The sequence below is a fragment of the Dermochelys coriacea genome, chromosome 11 (assembly GCF_009764565.3).
Source record: "Dermochelys coriacea isolate rDerCor1 chromosome 11, rDerCor1.pri.v4, whole genome shotgun sequence".
Taxonomy (NCBI): domain Eukaryota; kingdom Metazoa; phylum Chordata; order Testudines; family Dermochelyidae; genus Dermochelys; species Dermochelys coriacea.
The window spans coordinates 32,852,972-32,872,841 of record NC_050078.2 but is presented as its reverse complement, the minus strand read 5'-3'; the positions used below and the strand labels follow the sequence as shown (position 1 = coordinate 32,872,841).

Genomic DNA, 19,870 nt, shown 5'->3' with positions numbered 1-19,870 from the left:
TCCCATGAGATCTGCTCCAGATCATCCAGGTAAAGGTAGACATGTAGTCCCTCTTCCATTTAGGTACACCACAACCACGGCCGTGGATGTGATGAATATTCTCCATGCCGTGGAAAGTCCAAAGGGCAGAACCCAATATTGGTAAACTCTTCTCCTATCAGAAGAGTCCCTCAAGAGGGATGTGGAAGGGGAGTGGGGTGTAGTGAGAATTTGACGGTCTAAGCATCCATTTGTCAGTGGAGATAGCTGACCATGTCTGGAGGAATGAGGCAAGGCAGCGTCTACTACATACTACTCATATGACGGATTTTGATACAGCTATTGAGTGAGTTATCAAATTTGCTGCTATGTGGACAGAACTGTATGCATGGCTGAGTTGAAGAGGATCGACATCCTCTATCATATCTCGTTTCCTTTTTTGACTGACAGTCCAGCTGCCTGTGGTATGAAGGTGTTTTCTGCCTCTGCTGGTGTTGCTGTTGAGGGTAGTACATTTTGCAATACACTAGAGGTCTGTCATTTCCCAGGGACTACAAATTGCCTTAAAGTTCTTGAGAGTGGAAGGCACTTTGTTTTCTTACTAAATAATTCTGATCCCTCAAATGGAAAACCTTTGATTGTGGCTTGCACTTGGCGAGGAATACCCAAGCCGGAAGCCAGAATGCTCTCTTCATGGTCACAGTGGTGGCCATGGGTCTAGACACAGTATCAGCTGTATCCATTGTAGACACATCTTTGCCACTAGTGTCCTTCTTTTACAATGTCCCTAGAATCTTGTCCAGTCTCATAAGGGAGCTTGTTGACAAATGGCAACACTCTGTCCCATGTTAGAAAATCGTATTTGGCTAGCAGAGCTTGGCAATTAGCCACTCATAGCAGCAGATAGGCAGAGCAGTAAGACATTCTCCTGAACTGACATTTTGGATCTTCCTCCTTTGGGGCATTCTTGCCAGATTGTGATTTCTTTTGGATGACCGAGATTACTAGAGATCTGGAGTTGGAGTGTGAGTAAATGTATTTGAACCTGGAAGGGGGCATCTGACCTCTTCTCAATACATTTCACCAGTGGTGGTATAGTGGCCACAAAACTCTGGCTGGAACTTGTAATCCCTCATTGATAGGGAGAGGGGCTCTGGCAAGATTCGCAGACCACAGAACTTCCAATCATTTGTGAGATTGTTCAGATTTAACGCAAATCTCAATTTCCAGTGTGTCTGCAATCCATTGCAGGAACTCTTGGAACACCCTGAAATCATCCAGAGTCAGGATCAGTGCTGAGGCAATTGCCTTGTCCAGTGATAAGAGGGAGATGTTTTTAGGGGGCAACACTGAGCACTGATAGGTTTATGCCTGTGGGTCCCTCTCCTCCTGGTATTCTGGTGTCTGTGGTCTTGCCAATAATGCTATGGGAGAGGGATATCTTCTCTTTCTAAAAGAGGAGAATGTTTCATCAAGACTTGGGAAGCCTCCTGCAACCCCAGAAGGGGATAGCATCCTATATTGATACAGATGGTTGACAGGCTCCTGGCTGGGCCACTGCCAGTCTCGTGGTGGTGGAGTTCCGAAGAATTCCTCTGGTCTTTTGGTGGTACTTGGGGACTATATGGGGAATGACACACTGATCGATGCTGGTAAGGCGCTGTGCCCCAAGGATGGTGACAAGGAGCATATCTCCTCTATAGGTGATACTAATGGGTATGGCGTTGGTACCAATGGACACCCTGGTGCTGATGGCAGTTCCACACTTGTTCACTCAGTGCAGTTTTCGGTACTGGGTCCAATACCAAAAGAGTCTGCTGCATCAGTCTGCTCTTTTTAACTCATCTTTGGATAATGGAAAAGTCATGCAAATTCATTAGGATTCTTTGCCACTGCACAGTCTAAGACTAAAATTTTCATTCTGCAGGAGGTCTAACTGAGTGAATAAGATGAAGCTAATGAGCAAGCATAGCAGAAAACTGGAAAGTTATGCTCTGTAATCACAGCAGTCTACTGGAAAAATCTCGACTCTCTCCCTCTGTAGACTTTAACAGAAAGACCCTGCACAATATAATATTCAGAAGTAATGTAATCCTTCACTTAACAGTGGTGCTTTCATTGTTTCAAAATTAATGTACTAATGATTTTCAAGGCATTTTAAATGCTCAGTCAGATTATGCAAATCAAGACTGTGCTTTCTGTGGGCTTCAAATGAGTTACTGAATTTCACAATACAACTGAATCATTCCATTTAGTTATAATAAATAAGAAAAATATAATCCTAAAACAAAAAAAACTCCCATCCAGTACCTTGCTGATAAATCCTGAGTTCTTGATAATGTTCACTATGCTGTATACTAGTGTATTTTTCAAATGTCAGTTCCAACTTAGTGCAGTTTGTTGGACATCCTTTCTGGTATAGGGCCACATTACACTTCCTTTAAAAATCAACTGAAGAATGTATCCCAGTGTTTTTCCAGTAGGGCCCCACTTATTTGCTGCTTCAAATTTAAAAACACAGCAAAACATGATACTCTTATCACAGGTTATCACTGTAAATTATTGAGCAATAGAGTAGTGGTACTGTTGTATCTTTAAACTCAGACCAGCACCGCTAATATATTCTGCACCAGAGCACTTCCACTGGAAATCCCAGTGGTAACAGAAGTAACTTCCCACTCACTGCAAAAAATGTTTCCCTAGAGAAAAAGGCTCAGAAAACTTCAGTTAAAACTTTAAACTAAGACCTGCTAATATCAGTCAGGAATTTTTATTTCACATCTCAAACTACAGCTCCTTTTTTTTTTTTTTTTTAAACTGTGGAATGCTGACTATATTCAACTCCCAGTCAAGTATAATACTTTTCCCCTCCATAAATCAATAAATCCTGGCAAGGCCTGGTTATGTTTGGGGAGCTCCTTCAGTCTACATCTTCTGGATTTTATAAACTTTAATTTTCATTTGTTTTAACTGAGTTTACTGTTATTATATTTGTTTCACTTGCCAGTTCTGGAAAGTTTGTATCACACTAAGTTGTCAATGGGTTTGCACAGGTAAAAGTGAGGGGAAAATATGGCATTGCAACTGGAATTTAGTTAATTCTAGCAACAATACTCGAACCACAACTTAATCTACCTCACCTCTTCCACAGCTGTATTGAAGGTGCATTGCTAACAGACAGGAGTAGTTAAAAAACAGCACTGAAGTAAGCCCCCCGACCAGAAATGATTTAAAATAGTAATGGTACCTTTACAAAACCCAGTAAATAAGCGCATATCTGAATTAAAAACCCCACAGAGTATAAGAAAAACATATTCCTATGGATGGCACTATATACTATAAGCATCTCAACAATAACATCCATGTTCAAACTTGAAAACAATTTAAAGTAATAAACTTTTCAATTCACTGCACAATTCGTTTTTCCTACAAAGAAATATCTTACTATCAATGTTGTAACTTTAATACAAAATCTCATTTTGTACAATTAGATCACGAAAAATTCCTCCTCCTCTAGTTCAGTGCTTCCTTACCTGCAACAGAGTTGGGACGAGGCATTATTAAAGAGCTAGAATTTGGTGTATAGGGAACAGGCCCATCTCCAGTACACACTTCCACTTTAGACAAACTCTCTGCAGACCCAACTGTCTCCTCTTCTGCAACCGGTGAACAATTATCTGCCCTTCGATCATGAACAATTCCTTGATGTACACCAGCCCTGAGACTCCCATCCTTACTCCATTCCAAACTGGATCCGCTGCGATCATCATTTTCAGATGAACTTGTTATGGTTGCTGAAGAAACAAAAATCCTAAAAACTTAGGGAGGACGAAGTACTACAATGGCACTTCAGTGGCATGACACATTTACTATTCAAATGGCATTTTAGTTTACACAGGTAATATCCAAGTAAATTCCATACAATGTATTCTGTTCAATTAAAAGATGAAAACAAACTGCTCAATCCCTCCTATGAGGGGGCTGTAATACTTTGGTCTAATTTTGGCTGGGTTTAGAGTGCTGAATGGTGTCGGCGACCTGTGATACACAGGAGGTAGGATGATCTGGTGGTCTCTTCTGGCCTTAAACTCTAGGACTACAGGAAAAGAGAAAGTCTGATAAAACAGATAATGAAAAGGCAGTTTGGAAACTCCTTTAAATCCACGTAATTTATAGAAGATAATTTATCCAGTTCTTTTCAATGAGGGAACAAACTATCCTTTAACGAATAAATCTCAAATTCCTTTGAATATTAAATTTAATAATGTAACAAACTACTACAAGTATTTTTATAAACAAGAAATTTTTGATCAACTAATAAAATCTAATAGAAGAACATAAAACAAGAAAGCATTTTAAAAGTAAGAATCAAGAATTTAAATAAATTCTTGATAAGTCACTTTTCCAAATATATACTTTTTACAAAAGGGTCACATTCAGCTCCAGAGTAGGCTGGGACAGTTCTACCTAAGTCACCATTCTGTACTTTCTGAACAACAGTGAAACTTAGGACAGGACAAATTCTTGACCTGATTTCTGTAAATCCAAGTTTGGAAGCTAAAATGTTGACCTAGCGAAGTGTGCCAGAATATTCAGACAGTTCCTTCCACATACAATCTGTTTCCATATGTCTGTTTGCAAAATAAGAAGTTTTTGAGAATACCATGTGAATTTAGATATATATACAACTTTCCTAGGCATGCTGCAATCTATAGCAAAGCAAATATAAAACTGCATGCTGGGGATTTAGCATAGCTCTTTCACAGTCTTACAACACAGAATATGTCATAGTGAAGTATGTGTGAAATCAAAATGAAAAATGACAATCCTTATGTTAGAGTTAGAGGAAATTCAGAATAATAATGCTCTAGCTCCTGTCCTTTGCTTCTACATTAGTGCGGGGTGGCTGTCTTTCCAGCTCTATCAGCTGTGGTTCTCATTTTGCCTTTGATAATCTGGGTACCTCCAAAGCCCTTAAAAAACTCTGGCCTAACACTTTTTATTCTTCCTCACCCATTGCACTAATACTTCCAATTTTCAAAATTTATACATTTATGAATAAACAAAAAGGAGGACCGAAATCTCTCTCATATTCTGAGATTTATTGTTGGGTAGGAATTTGGGGGCAGGGAGAATAGAGCAGTGTTCCTATTTTAAAATGGTCGTTGTGACTCCTAACTTTTTTTTTTTTTTTTAAAGAAAAACATTAGAGCTGAATTACAAACGAAGTAGATTTCATTTTCTTTAGTTTTTACTGTCCCTCGTCTAGCAAAATACTTCAACACATGTTGAAGTTTAAACCTGTGAGTAGCCCTGTTGACTTAAGTGGGGCTACTCACATGCTTAAAGTTAACCATATGCTTAAGTGCATAAGGGCCTAAACTGACATCAGAGATGAGTTCTCCAGCCTCCCCCTCTATTTGTCTTCACATTAGGTTAGCATTTCAATCTAAAGTGCTGTAAAGCAAAAAGAAAAATCTTAAAATATCAATTTGATAGGGTAATTGGTTAAGCAATAGAAAAAACTAATTATGACACGTTGGTCCTCTAGTGCAGGGGTCGGCAACCTTTCAGAAGTGGTGTGCCGAGTCTCCATTTATTCACTCTAATTTAAGGTTTCACGTGCCAGTAATACATTTTAATGTTTTTAGAAGGTCTCTTTCTATAAATCTAGAATATATAACTAAACTATTGTTGTATGTAAAGTAAATAAGGTTTTTTAAATGTTTAAGAAGCTTCATTTAAAAATTAAATTAAAATGCAGAGCCCCCCAGACCAGTGGCCAGGACCCGGGCAGTCTAAGTGCCACTGAAAATCAGCTCACGTGCCACCTTTGGCACACGTGCCATAGGTTGCCTACCCCTGCTCTAGTGCTTAAGCACTCCGTCTTGCTGCAAACAAGTTCATAATCTATGTGATATGTAGGATTTTGGACCAGATGTAAGATTGGTACAACACTTGGTGTATTCTGGCACAAGTAGCGTGGCCAACATTGTAGCTTCCAAACTTGGGTCAACAGAAAGCAGATTAAGAATCTTTCCCGGGATGGGCAAACTTTTTGGCATGAGGGCCACATCTGAGTATGGAAATTGTATGACGGGCCATGAATGTTCATGAAATTGGAGGTTGGGGTGCAGGAGGGGGTGAGGGCTCCAGCTGGGGGCCAGAAATGAGGAGTTCAGGGTACGGGGAGGGGCCTCCCGGGCTGGTGCAGGGAGTTGGAGAGTGAGGGCTCTGGCTGTGGGTGTGGGCTCTGGGGTGCAGGAGGGTGGGAACGAGGGGTTCAGAGGGCAGCCAATGGGAGCTGCAAGGGCGGCGCTTGGGGTGACGGCAGTGTACGGATCCCGCTGTCTGCCCCTATGCGTGGGAGCTGGAGGGAGGGACATGCTGCTGCTTCCGGGAGCTGCGCAGAGCCACGGCACACATGGAGCTGGGCAAGTCCTGGACCCCGCTCCCCAGCAGGAGCTTGAAGGCCAGATTAAAAAGTCTGAAGGGGCGAATGCGGCCCCCAGGCCGTAGTTTGCCCATCCCTGATCTATCCTATCCTAAGGACCTCTGCTTATCAGAAATTACAGAATGAGTGACAACAACAAAAACCCCAAACAGTATAACATAATCTGCTCCCATTCACAGAAGACAAGGTGTTTAAGACAGTGGGTTTTGATGTATATCAAACTTTAAAGTTTGAAATATATCTTTCCCATGGCTACTTTTGTAACAATTCCACAGATTATATAACTTTGCTGTCTACAAACATACAATAGCAAACTGCACCACCCACTTCCTTTTCTAATCAATTTTTGTTCAGTAAACAAGCCGCCTGACAATCCACTACAAGCAGGAAAAAACAGCTGCTGTTCCAATATGCTTATTATGAAGTAACAATGAAGGCTCTCAACTCAAGCTATCAGAAGGAATATTTCCCTAATCATCTTTTTAAAATTCTCGTGTAAAGAATGTTGATGTATCTGTAAATGAAATTTAGATTAAAACATCCCAAAATATTTGGCTCACCAATTTCAGAAACATTTCAATCTGTACAGAATGCAGTTAACACCAAGGATTAATTATAATTTTGTGCTGTTTTTTTCAATTAAAGCAATGCAAAACTGGAAAGCAACAACAAATAATTTCCCATACAAAATAGACTTTTATGGCATAAAGGTATACCATAGACCAGTGGTCACCACCAGTCGATCGCGATCTCCAGCCGCTAAAAGTCCATCTTTGTGCACTGCTCCTGCCTGCAAGCACCACCCCCGCAGCTCCCATTGGCTGGGAACAGGGAACTGCGGCCAATGGGAACTGCGGGGGCAGTGCTTGCAGGCAGGAGCAGCATGCAGGAGTCACCCCCCCCAGGGGCTGCCGGGGCATGCTGGCCACTTCTGGGAGCGGCATGGGGCTGGGGCAGGCAGGGAGCCTACCTTAGCCCCGCTCTGCCGCCAACTGGGAGTCGCCCAAGGTAAGTGCTGCCCGGAGGAAGCACACATCCCAACCCCCAGCCCTGAGCCCCCTCCCAGAGCCAGCACCCCATACCCTCTCCTGCATCCCAACACTCTGCCCCAGGCTGGAGACCACTCCTGCATCCAAACTCCCTCCCAGAGCCCGCACCCATCTCGTAAGGTAGATTCACCATTCCTCTGATCATTCTAGTCACCCTTCTCTGCACTTGTTCCAGTTTGAATTCCTCTCTCTAAAACATGGGAGATTGGAATTGCACATAATAATAAGGTCTCACCAGTGCCTTGTATAATGGTAATATTTCCCCTATCTCTACAGGAAATACCTCATCCGATGTGTCCTAGGATTGCATTAGCCTTTTGCAGTCGCATCACATTGGCGACTCATGATCATCCTGTGACAAATCCTGCATCTTGACAGGGAGTTAGACAAGATGACCCCTGCAGTACTTTTTAACCCTAGAGTTCTATGATTCTATGCGACTAACCAAGGTTTTTCTCCTCGTCCGTCTCTTCCAGCTGACAGATTCCCCAGCTTGTACCAAAAATTCTTGTTGAGAGTCCCTAAGTGGATGACCATGCATTTCGCTCTATTAAATTTCATCCCATTTCTATTTACTCCTGAGGGAATTCTGCACCATTGCACATTTCAAGAATTCATGTATCCCACAGATTTTTTTTCACCTAGTCTCTCCATCCTCCATAGGGGATAAATGAGATTAAAGAATCAGATTTAAGCATCAATATAAGACTAAAACTGGCACTGCCTCCCCTCATCCAAGAGGGTGGGAGGTAACTACAGGTAAGAGAGAGGTGACTCCTCAGAATAAGTAACCCAAGAGGCTCACAGAGCCTCCATGGACTGAGCAACAACAGAAGCAAGTGCACTTAGGTCGATCTCAAAAGGCTTGTCTACACGGTGTGTTGGTGCACACCAGCTGGGGTATAAATTCTAGTGTATACCAATATGTCATGCACTGTCTGTGTGGACCCTGCTGGCATAATGTAAAAGTTTCCTAGTGCATGCTGATGTAGTCAGGCAGTAGTGCATGCAACACACTAGTGTGCACTAACACGCTGCGCAGACAAGCCCTAAGATTATGTATAGGTGTGCTGATTACCAAACTAAGCTGCTAGCTTATTCACCCATGCATTTGAGGGCTTATAAAGTTTGTTATTTTCAGTGATGTTTATAAAATCAATACATTTAAAAATAATTAGTTCTGCTTTAGATAAAAATATTAGATGATGTTCATAATTCATGCTGTGTATAAAGTAAATCGGTCTCTCTAGAGGTAATAATTAAGTCAACACAGCTAAGTTGACCTAACTGCATCGCACAGGGGGTGAAACTCTTCCCAGCCCTGAGAGATGGAGCTAAATTGTCCCAAGTTTTAGGTGTAAACCAGGCTTGAGTATTACATTTAAATGAATTTATAAGTGACATTTTAAAATAGGACCTTATTTAAAGAAATACCAACAATTTGGCATAATAATTATGGACTGTCAAAGCTAAGGCTTTTATAAAGCATTCAGTAATCCTCCTCATATTTCTGTATGACAGAGTTACTGCAATTTTATTCTTGCGTCTGAACAACTTGGCCCTTTCTGAAATATTATAAATGAGAATTCGCCTTGGATTTAAAAAACAACACTAGGGAAAAGTTCCACTCAAGCCTTCCATACTGAAGGGTAGCATTTTTTCAGGAAAGCTTATGTTTTGGCGAGTAGCCCAGGCTTTTCTCCTATTTAGCTCACTGCTAAAGATGAAAACCTGCTTCCACCTCCATTATGTCAAACTCAATGGAAGCAGAGACGATATCAGTAAAGCATTAGAAGACTAAAAGAAGCCTGAGCCAGCAGTAGGGGAGGGGAGTGACGCTTTTCCATCAAAGGGCCTGCTGGCCCAGAATAACCAAGTGCGAATGGAAATACAATGGAAGCCTTCTTAAGTAGCATGGAAGAACAAGCTATTTTCATGGTTGGGTGAACTGTGCTGAAAACCTTACAAAAGATATACTTACTAAACTCTATTCAAAATGCACATTTAATGCTATTAACAAATCTGAATGCACAACTATACACATTTTTTATACAAAACCAAAATAAAGTTCATTTATCAGAGGCGTCCTCCCCCTTCACTTCTGGAAAATACCCCTCCACACAGATTCATAGGCTGGTATCGGTGACTAAGAATTTTTTAGAGCAGTAATTTACACTCCCGATTTTTCTGCCCATCTCATCTATGGAGCAGGTCTGGGCCACACAGACCTTAAACAATCTCCAAATGGATTCCCAAGGAATTTGTTTTCCATGGATTTGGGAGAAGATGTGAGAGATGGAAAGCTATGTTTTAAATCAATCATTAAGCTCAGTAGAATATGTCCATCATGAACTGTAGCAAATCATTTTTATGAGGGTCTCAGGGTCAGAATCCACATACATACACAAATTCAAGACACTATACAATACTGCCCTTCCTATGTCTGCTCCAGTTTCCTCCTACACTCCTTCCAACCCTTCAACTGGATCATTCCTAGTCTCTTTTCATGCTGCCACTAAATTCAAACACTGCTTTTCCCCTCCAACACCACCCCCTCAAACCCATATTCAATAAAACCTCTCTCATCACTGGAGCGAACTAAAAAGTACCTAGTTTGAGTTAATGTTTATATTATACACAACATTGAGCATGTATTGTATTGTAAGTGCTCAACTATTTTAAAATAAAGCTGCATACATATAGTACGCACCTAGACTACTACTAGATTGCAGAGCTGTATATATGAAATACTGCAAGACTTACAAGCAAGAAAGGAGAACCCCATTTTTCCAGCAAACAACTGTACAGCCACAACAATAAACAGAAAAAAAATGATGTAGGTGAGGCTATAATTAAGATAATTTTGACAGTATAAATTTTAATAGTGGAGTCCATAAGAGACTTAAATAGAACTCTATAATATCTCTCTAAAATTTTTATAGGAAGTGGTGTCAAAACTTCCATTTGAGGTGTGTTCCCTAACCTCACTGAGGAAGAGACAATTGCTTTAATGAAATCAGTTATAACTGGAAGAGGCTCCTTTTAAAAGAAAGGAAATTATGCCAAGGTATGAAATGTGAATTGAGAGTGGGAAACCCCATCTCACTTACCAGAGTAAGCAGTTGTCTGGTTTTCTAAAATCTAGACTTTTTGTTATTTCCAAGGGGGGGGGGGAAATTAAGAACTCATGCCGGCACAAAATTAGGGTAATTTAAGTCCATTGTTAGGGCCAAATTTTGCCAAATGAATGTCACTTATTAACTTAAATAGCTCTTAAATTATTAGTGAATTAATATGGCGCATAGCCCTTAAACAATTGGCAAAATCAATTTTTTTCAATAAAATACATCTAAAATGTTGAGCATTCAGTGAGCAGCGCAATCATTTATTTGAAAACCCTAGTCAAGTGAAAATTTCAAATAAAAATGACTAACTTTTTAACAACTGGATATAGTTATTTACCACTATCTTACAGAAGCTATAAAAATTTTCAGACTTTGGCAAGGAGTGTCTACCAGAAGAACCCAAGACTTGGTCTACACTTAACAGTTTTACCAGTCAAGCTTTTTCAAGTTGGAAGTGTGGGGTTTTTTGTTTTTAAACCAAAATAGTTACACCAGCATAAAGATGCCTTATACTGGTGTAGCTTACATCATTTCCTGAACTAGCTATATTGCTATAAGCACTTTTATATTGACAAAGCTTTTATATTGACCCTCAGCTCTGCTAATGACTCGATGTATGACCTTAGGCTAGCGACAACCTCTCTGACTCAGTTTAACAGATAGGTAACAGGGTAAAATACTTACCTACTTTACCTCACAGGAGTATCCTAAAGCTTAATCAATTAAACTTCCGGCTAACAGTGACCTCTACTAACAGTTGTGAAATGAGTTCATATAATTTTCTAAAGCGAAAAGTAAAAAAATCCACTTAATGTTTACAATAAGTAATATTTAAGAGTCACAATGGAGTTTCCCTCTTATCAGCTGCAGATGCTTGGTTTTGAGAAATTCTGAGCCCCAGATTTATTTTAAAATTGACCTATCTCCAAGGTAGAAGGCGGCACAATGCTGAAAAAGTCAGAGAAAGGGAGAATACAATTATTAATGTATTCTTTTCCTTCTTCTAACTTATGTGACAGCAAATAGAAAAAAGAAAAGGAGTACCTGTGGCACTTTAGAGACTACCAAATTTATTAGAGCCTAAGCTTCCGTGAGCTCACAAAATAAATTAAATTCGTTAGTCTCTAAGGTGCCACAAGTACTCCTTTTCTTTTTATGTATACAGACTAACACGGCTGCTATTCTGAAACCAGCAAATAAAAAATCTCTCTTCCAAGATATGCACGTCACTTGACACATGATAAGGGACTGGAGGACAATTTTGCTAACTATCTTAAGACAACATGTTCTCAGGAAGACTATCCGTTTCTGAAATACCACACTAAAATAGATTACTAAGGCATGATTACTACCTTTTATTCCTCCATTTTGCTATGAAATGCTAAAATAGCTGAATGGTCAAACTGCAAAATGAAATGTGCTACAGAAGAGCGTATTATCATCACTAGATCCCAGAGTGGAAATCAGCAAAAACTTCATAATGGTAGAAAGAAGGAATACATTTATCTGAAATTCTTTCCATCAGCAAAAGGTGGTGACTGTAGCCCTCTTTACTACACTGCATGTCACTGACTTTCTGACTAACTGTAGACCTTGGAATACTTAGGTTATTTGCTTGAACTGATAGGGCTCAGAGACGAAGACCTCTTCAATACATTTTTTCAAAATTTCTTATACACCTTAGCATCAGTCTCCTCCATATAGTTAAAAACTTATCTGGCTTACCCAGGTGACTGGGTTAAGAGGACAGGCATCCATCCTCTGGATCCCACACAGTCTCTCAAAGGTGGGTAGGAACTGCTCAATGCAGTCATTCTCTTGATAAATTGGGCAGGCTTTCTCCCACTCCCTGCTGTTGAGAGGGGATGTACTCACAGTCTGAGGCTGCTTCTTTTGTTGCTCCAGGACTTTGAGCTTCAGGGCATGCACTTTGTTCTCAGCTACTAGCTGCTCCGTGTGTCTTTGGTGGGCTTCCATATCAATGTCAGTGTCAGTGTCTTTGGTAGGCTCTCTCCTCAGCTTCCTCTGTTTCTTTTGTCTCTTTGGTCCGGAGTTCCCTCATCCTTATTTCATGCTCACATTCTTTCTTGGCTTCCAGGTGCCTCAGCCAAACCAGTTTTCTTGCAGCGGTCTCTGTGGCATCTAGAGTATGGGGATGCTCAGACCCTGCTCTCTGGTCAAAGTCAGGGAGCAAAGCTCTCAGTTCCTGGTCTGAGTCTCTTTTTATGGGATGTTCCCCTATTTTTACACATTTTTTAAAAGGTCTTTTGTGTCAAGACTCTTATATGATTCTGATCCACTCATTGTAACTAAACTTTAACTCTTTAAATTTGATATTGAGAGTTTTAACTTTTAACAGTGTTGAGTTACGATCTTTAAGGCTAACTGGCCTATGGTATGTGAATCCTGTTACGACTAGACCAATCTGTCATGATGTCTGGAATGGCTCACGACTGTGAGTGCCTACCTCAGGGCAAGCTGTCAGAAAACAGGGCAGACATCCCAAACTGTTTGTGTGTTCTAGAATTAGATTTCACAAGCCAGTAACAAACGTGAACTTCTCAATCATTATATCAGTTTTATCATGGAGTCACTGACAGTCTGCTTAGACTCTCTTGTCTATCTTGCCACCCGGACAAACTAGACTTTGTGATAAAAGGTCACTTAAACCAAAAATCACACCACATCAGGTTGCTCCCAGTCCCAAGAATCTAGTCACTTACCCCAGATCAATTGGCACTCTAGATCTTACTCCAAAGACAACACTGGTAGCCAACTCTATAGTAAACTAAAGGTTTATTAGCTAATAAAAGTAAGTAGCATTATTGAGAGGTTAAAGCAGGTAAAACATATACACAGGTGTATCACAGTTTGTAATTCCAAATGGTGGCAGTGACGTAATAAACTATCAGTTTCTCAAAAGTCTCTTCAGGGTTTCCAGATTGTCTCTGGGGATCTCTGCTTTGCATCTGGTACACTTCCCTCTAAGAGTCCAAACAGTCCAGAGATGAAGGATCTTTCCCTGAATCCATATTTATAGCTTCTTCTCACAGAAAACAAGCTGACAAGACCACTACCCACATGGGCTTTTCCTTTGATGATGGAGAATGAGGATGCATTTTTGAGTCTTCGACTCCTGACCACTTGCTTTGAAATTAGCAATTTTCTGTTAAAGTTCTTCACTTGCATTCCTCAATGATTCTTTCTTGTTTGATGCTTTGTTTGATGGGTTATTAAGTTACAGGGGTATACACAATGTAAATGTTTGCTACTACATTATAACAGGATACAGATAAATGAAAACAATGCAAGTAACATCCTACTAGTTTTCATGAAGTTTAAACGCCAAATACACTCCTATAAATTTAACAATCACTTTGAAGAACGTATACACAAGAGAATTAGCATGGCACCTGGTCTGGCAGCATCACATATTCGTTATAATAAAATGTTCTAATCTTTATATACAGAGATTACTAAAAATGTTTAGTGCCTTACACAAATCAAATAAGAAGCTGTCATCTTGACAACTGACTGATTTTAAGTAGAACTGAAAGGTCACTTTTCCAGTTAGAAGGCATTGGAACAGGGAAAGCATTGTGGCTTCAAATTAAGGGGATATTTTATGTTTGTTTTCTTATTGTAGGTAAATTTAGCAGTCATGATAGAAATTAATAATTTTTAAAGGGCTTAATTAGTTAATGAGTTAACAGGTGGTTTAACTACTAACTAACATAAGAAACAAACCCCATTTTTACAACAGCTCTGAAGTTGGCTCCATTCAAGTTTTGTTTAACACGAAAGATGTCCTTTCCATTTTACTCGGGACCCTGCTGGGAACTAACACTAAGACAGCAGCCTGCACTCAGGGATTCACCAGTCAGTTCTCTAAATGGAGGTACTGAAATAATGACAAATATTTCGCAAGACTGTTTGCATTACGTGTTTCTGCCAAGCATCAGTACGCTCAGTGCTATATAAGTAGGGCCCTACCAAATTCATGGCCACCAAAAATGTGTCACAGACCATGAAATCTGGTCTTGTGTGCACTTTTACCCTATACTATACCAATTTCATGGGGGAGACCAGCGTTTCTCATATTGGGGGTCCTGACCCAAAAGGGAGTTGTGGGGGGTGGGGGGAGTGAGGGGGTGGTCATATGGGGGGGTCATATGGCTATTTGGGAGGTGGGGGGGTCGTCGTATAACCACCCTTAGCTCTGTGCTGCCTTCAGAGCTGGACAGCTGGAGCGTGGAAGCTGCTGAGGGCCCAGGTCTGCAGGCAACAGCGCACAAGTAAGGGTGGCAATACCATACCATAGCATACCATGCCATCCTTACTTCTGTGCTGCTGCTGGCAGTGGCTCTACCTTCAGAGCTAGGCGCCTGGCCAGCAGCCTCCGCTCTCCCATTTTCCAGCTCTGAAGGCAGCACCACTGCCTGCAGCAGTAAGGGTAGCAGTAGCACAACCCTCCCTACAATAACCTTGTGACTGTCCCACAACTCCATTTTGGGTCAGGACCCCTACAATTTCAACACTGTGAAATTTCAGATTTAAATAGCCAAAATCATGAAATTTACTATTTTTAAAATCCTATGACCCTGAAATTGACCAAAATGGACCATGAATTTGGTAGGCCCCTATATACAAGACAGAAAAATAAGACTAAGCTCTTCAGGACAGAGGGCAGAAAAAGAAGATGGAATACACAAAGGCCCAGAGCTTGCATTTTCCCTTAACACACATATCCTTATTTAAATATTAAGGTATCTAGCAATGGTAAAGAAATTAATCCTTGACTTTTACTGTGAAGGCAGCTTTCACTAGAGAGATGCTCCTCCCATGCTGTGAATAACTGTGGGGCCTCTACATTCCCTCTTGCCCAAAGTTATCCATTTTGTGGAGGATCACCAGAATTTCACTTGTCCCTTGTCACCCTGTTTAAATCCTCCTTCCATACCCATTAATGTTGGAAAAACCTGCATTGTTTTTAATTAGCATGATCTGACCGTGCTCATGAACAGTACAGCAGCACTTCCCTGTATCAGCAATACTAAATACTTTTTGGTTGGAAGCTAACAGACTGGTTTGAAACAACTCTGGGCATCACCATGGCAAAACACTACTGTGCAGAAGCACATACCAAGAAGAAGACAACGACAAGGGGAGGGTAGAAGTGGAGGCAGTTATTAGAAAACAGAGAAAGAACTGAAGAGAAAACTAAGAGGGATAAAGAAAAAGAAATAAGGGGTATTAGAAACATGAACAGGAAAAGGTGAAAATGCACACCTGAACGACAATGCTGTTAGAGAAAGAGCAGCACTTTTAAATCCTCTCAAGCATAGGAAAGCATACTCAAACTATTAAGTTGAATTAGACAGGAGAATATCTTGTGGTCTGGTCCTTCTATCTATATATAAACACTAAACAACAAGAGAAGATATCCATTAAGTTTTTATATTACTAAGAATTCCGTTGCTTACCTATAATTCCACTGTCCTTGCTTTCCAGTGTGGAGCTAGGGCTGCTAATGGTCCCACAGGGACTACTTTTATTAGCTGCTGTTTTGCCAATACAGCTATTCAGAGTTGAGCAGGGACTATCAGTGCTGGGTGACGTAGTGCTGCTTGTTAGTGTAGAGCAGGGGCTGACTCCTTGACTGGTTACTGTGCACTACAACATGAATGAAACAAACAATTACTGCACAGAAGACAGCACATCATTTCTTGAACATTAGAATTACTGAGATGAAATAGAAGGATGACAAAACCTGAAGAACCCATTTCTGTGCACAACTTTAATTCCTACATTTTATTCTCAGTGATTTGGGAGATTCAGGGACACATTCCTAAAATACTCTTTCAAAAGTAATGATTTTGAAAAAATAAAGGAGAAACACATTGTTCAAGGAAACATTTGCTGCTAGGCAGATTTCCTTTCTTTTAGACATTTTGCTGAAAACAAATGCTTTATTCATTCTCTCCATTTAAACTCTGGGATCGTTGTCTTGCTCACACTTAACCACCATTGAAACCTAAGTTGATGCTATAAGATTTAGGAGGCCTGGGATAAGCATAAAGACTGAGATCACCCAATAGCCACCAGTCAATACATGACATTCTTGTAGAGAGAGTTAGGACATCAGCCTCACATTCCTCTCCCCTCACTGCTTCCAAACACAGACATGACAAAGCAGAAGTGAAACAGGGCTCAACAGGGGGTGGGGGTGGGGAGAGTGTGTGCCCCATCACAAGATCTGTTATTTTAACCATTACTAACATTTTCCCCTAACAAATCATTCTAAAATTGACTGTATAAGCCAATTATTTTTTAAAAAATCTCACAATTAAAAAATCTCTACAGTTCTGATTAATCTACAAGTTCCATGACATTCGTTTCTATGAATACAGTCAAAAGTGTTTTGTTAAATATCAAATAACTGCAATTAACTCTTAGGGAAATGGTTCTTATCTTAGAGTTAGAATGAGAGTTAAGGTTATGTTCTTTTATCATACCATGGTTTCATTTTTTTCTTCTACAATTATCTGTCCAGAGGTTGGGATCCCTTCTCCCAGTAAAAATCCCAATCTTGTCATCAGTTCCTGTGCTGCAGGTGAACAGTTTGATTCTTTATCAGGCTTTCCTCCTGTACCAAAATAAAAGATTGAACTTTGATGAAGAATTACAGTATTATACCTGGAAACTGTTGCTAGAGGTAAAAAAATAAATAAAAAATTAAAAGACTGCAATCAAATCTCAACACGGATTTTTCTATCTGCAAGATTTTAGTTAACTGAATGTAATAGGTGCAGTAGACAAATGTCTTACTTTTTTGTCTAATAAGCTTTAAAAGGTAGATTTCTCTTATGTTCATTTGCATTTTTATCTGATTTGTAAGATATGTTCAGTAATCAATAACCTAGTGTTAGTCACAACTAGCTGAGAGCATTTTAAACACAACAGTTCATGTCTACTGTCTAATGTGTTTGACATTGTGTTAGTGTAAACAGGATAAAATTCAACATCATTTCCAAGTATAGTTAAACCTTGTGTTTGTGAAGGTTCATATAAGATTATAACTCCATTCCAATAATTTTTAATAGCAGTATTCTGGAAAGTTGTGTGTATAAAAACAGAGGTTACTAATGAAACCGTTTGCAGTCTCAACTACAGATATAACAACAAAAACAACAAACATTTTTGTGGTACCTTATTGCATTCAGTGCATGAACAATTTGTTGCAGAATCTCTCTCATTGCATAATTGTGCTCCAGAATCTAACCTTAAGTTTTCAAGTTTCTAGACCTTATGACTGCAAAGAAAACTTTTAAAATAATTGAATGTAATCAGTGCAGTCTTTTCTTCCCAAGTTTGCAGATGGAGTGGAACAATAAGCTCTAATACAGGTAGCTTTCATCTAAATAGGGTGTAAATGCCAAAATCTAAAAATACTATTTTTAAAATGTCCAAATTGTTCATTGTTTCATTGTTGATAAGGAAAAATATCTAGCCGATATGCTAATCACACAACCTCAAACCACTTCCCCATGTCTTCTCAGCTATTAACAGCCCAGTCACCAGCCAACTACAAAAACTCCCCTCCTCAAACCAACATTGTACATAATATAGTTCTCTATTGTCAATTCAAAAAACTGTGGCATCCAACTGCTTAGGTGCAAAAACTTAATTTATCAAGGATTGAGAGAGTTAATGATCCAGGCTACTGCTCAAATGCATTAGCGGAAGGTAACCTGTTCCAAATCCAATCAGGAGCTCTAAACAGAGACCAGGTTGGGGGCACACATGCATTGGTGAAGGCTAAGATTTTCTCTGGCTTCTTCCATCATGAAGACAAAGAGCTATCCAACTAAACCGCTTGGATTATGCAGCCTGCTTGTTCTGGATTACGTGCAGTCAGAGGGTTCTAGCAGTTCCATGCTGCAATATCTTTTCATCTTTCTTTGGAGAGAAGATTTGATCAAATCAGAGGACGGGGCCTCCACCCTCAATCTTCCGACAATAGTGTCAGAGGAGGACTGTGTAAAAACCCAGACTTCTTTAGCCGAGTTTCTCAGTGTACTCAGTGTACAGTGCTTACTTAGAGCCAACATCATTATACCCAAGTTTACAGATGGAAAAAACACAAAGAATAAGTGACTTGAACACATTAATAGAATAAGGATCCCTTCCTAGCTGGTGAAGCACACTAGGGAGGATCTGGAGACAGTTAAAGGATTCTTATAAGAAAGCAGGCTGCCCTCTGCACTTAAATTTACGGAGGACGATCAGATGCTCAAAGATGTTCAACATGAATGCACAAATACATCAATTTATGCAAACACAAATCACAAGACCTGTTTATTTGATAGTTTTTGAAGCCAAAATGTATCATTTTAAATTTAAACTGTGTTATATTGCCATCTCTTGAGACAGGAAGAAGTTGCTGAGCTGCACTTCAAGTCCTGGTGCACTGACTGACTAATGTATCCCAAATGAGGCCAGAAATAAAGATAAGCCTCATCTCTGAGCCTTGTACATTACCAAAAAGAAGAAATGGATTATTTCGGTACCAGACCTACTTTGTCATCATCTTCCTCTAGTTTCACACCACCAATTGCACCTCAATGTGCTCTTTGAGAAGAGTGCACACACTTCTCAAATTGCAGTATAAGACATACCTGACATTCAGTGGCATTTGCAGGGAAACAGCACAAAATTAGTTTTGATTTCCAGCTTCAAATTAGATGCACCAGTCAAAACACCCAACATTAAGTACAGCTCAGCAGTTTTCCCAGAAGGCAATAACTAAATTTTACTTTGTCTTGAGCTGCATTGAACCATCCAGTCCCCCAACAGCTATACTTTACACACCTGTTTGTTTCTAATTTATATATTTCTTGTAATTGTTTCAGTTCATTTGAAGCTTCATGATGAATTATCTAAGTATTTAACTCTCCCTTAATGATATTGGGAAGAGGATATGTGTAAGGTGAACAACATTAGAGTACCATTTTTCTGTAACTAAGATAACAGCAAGAGTTCATCACACATTCTTTGGATTTCCACATGTATGTGTTTCTTAGTATGATTTGAATGCAAAATGTAGAGTTTTTTTCAATTTCATTTCGATTCTATATGCAGCTGGAGTATAAGCAGTGCTTTTCTCTCAAATTTATAGCTGTTGAATATTATACAGTAATGACATTTCTGACAGGAAAGCCAAGTTTCAATTAAAAAGGTAAATGAACTTTAACCATGACAAT

At 39.8% G+C, this 19,870-nt stretch overlaps 1 protein-coding gene across 1 annotated transcript in view; it reads right to left on the bottom strand.

The window, feature by feature from the left end:
- Positions 1-19,870, bottom strand: part of TANC1 (tetratricopeptide repeat, ankyrin repeat and coiled-coil containing 1) — a 212,023-nt gene that overhangs the window by 82,516 nt on the left and 109,637 nt on the right. The window contains 3 exon segments of the mRNA XM_038421221.2: positions 3,513-3,773; positions 16,091-16,280; positions 17,123-17,253. Of these exon segments, the coding sequence (XP_038277149.2) occupies positions 3,513-3,773; positions 16,091-16,280; positions 17,123-17,253 (582 nt within the window).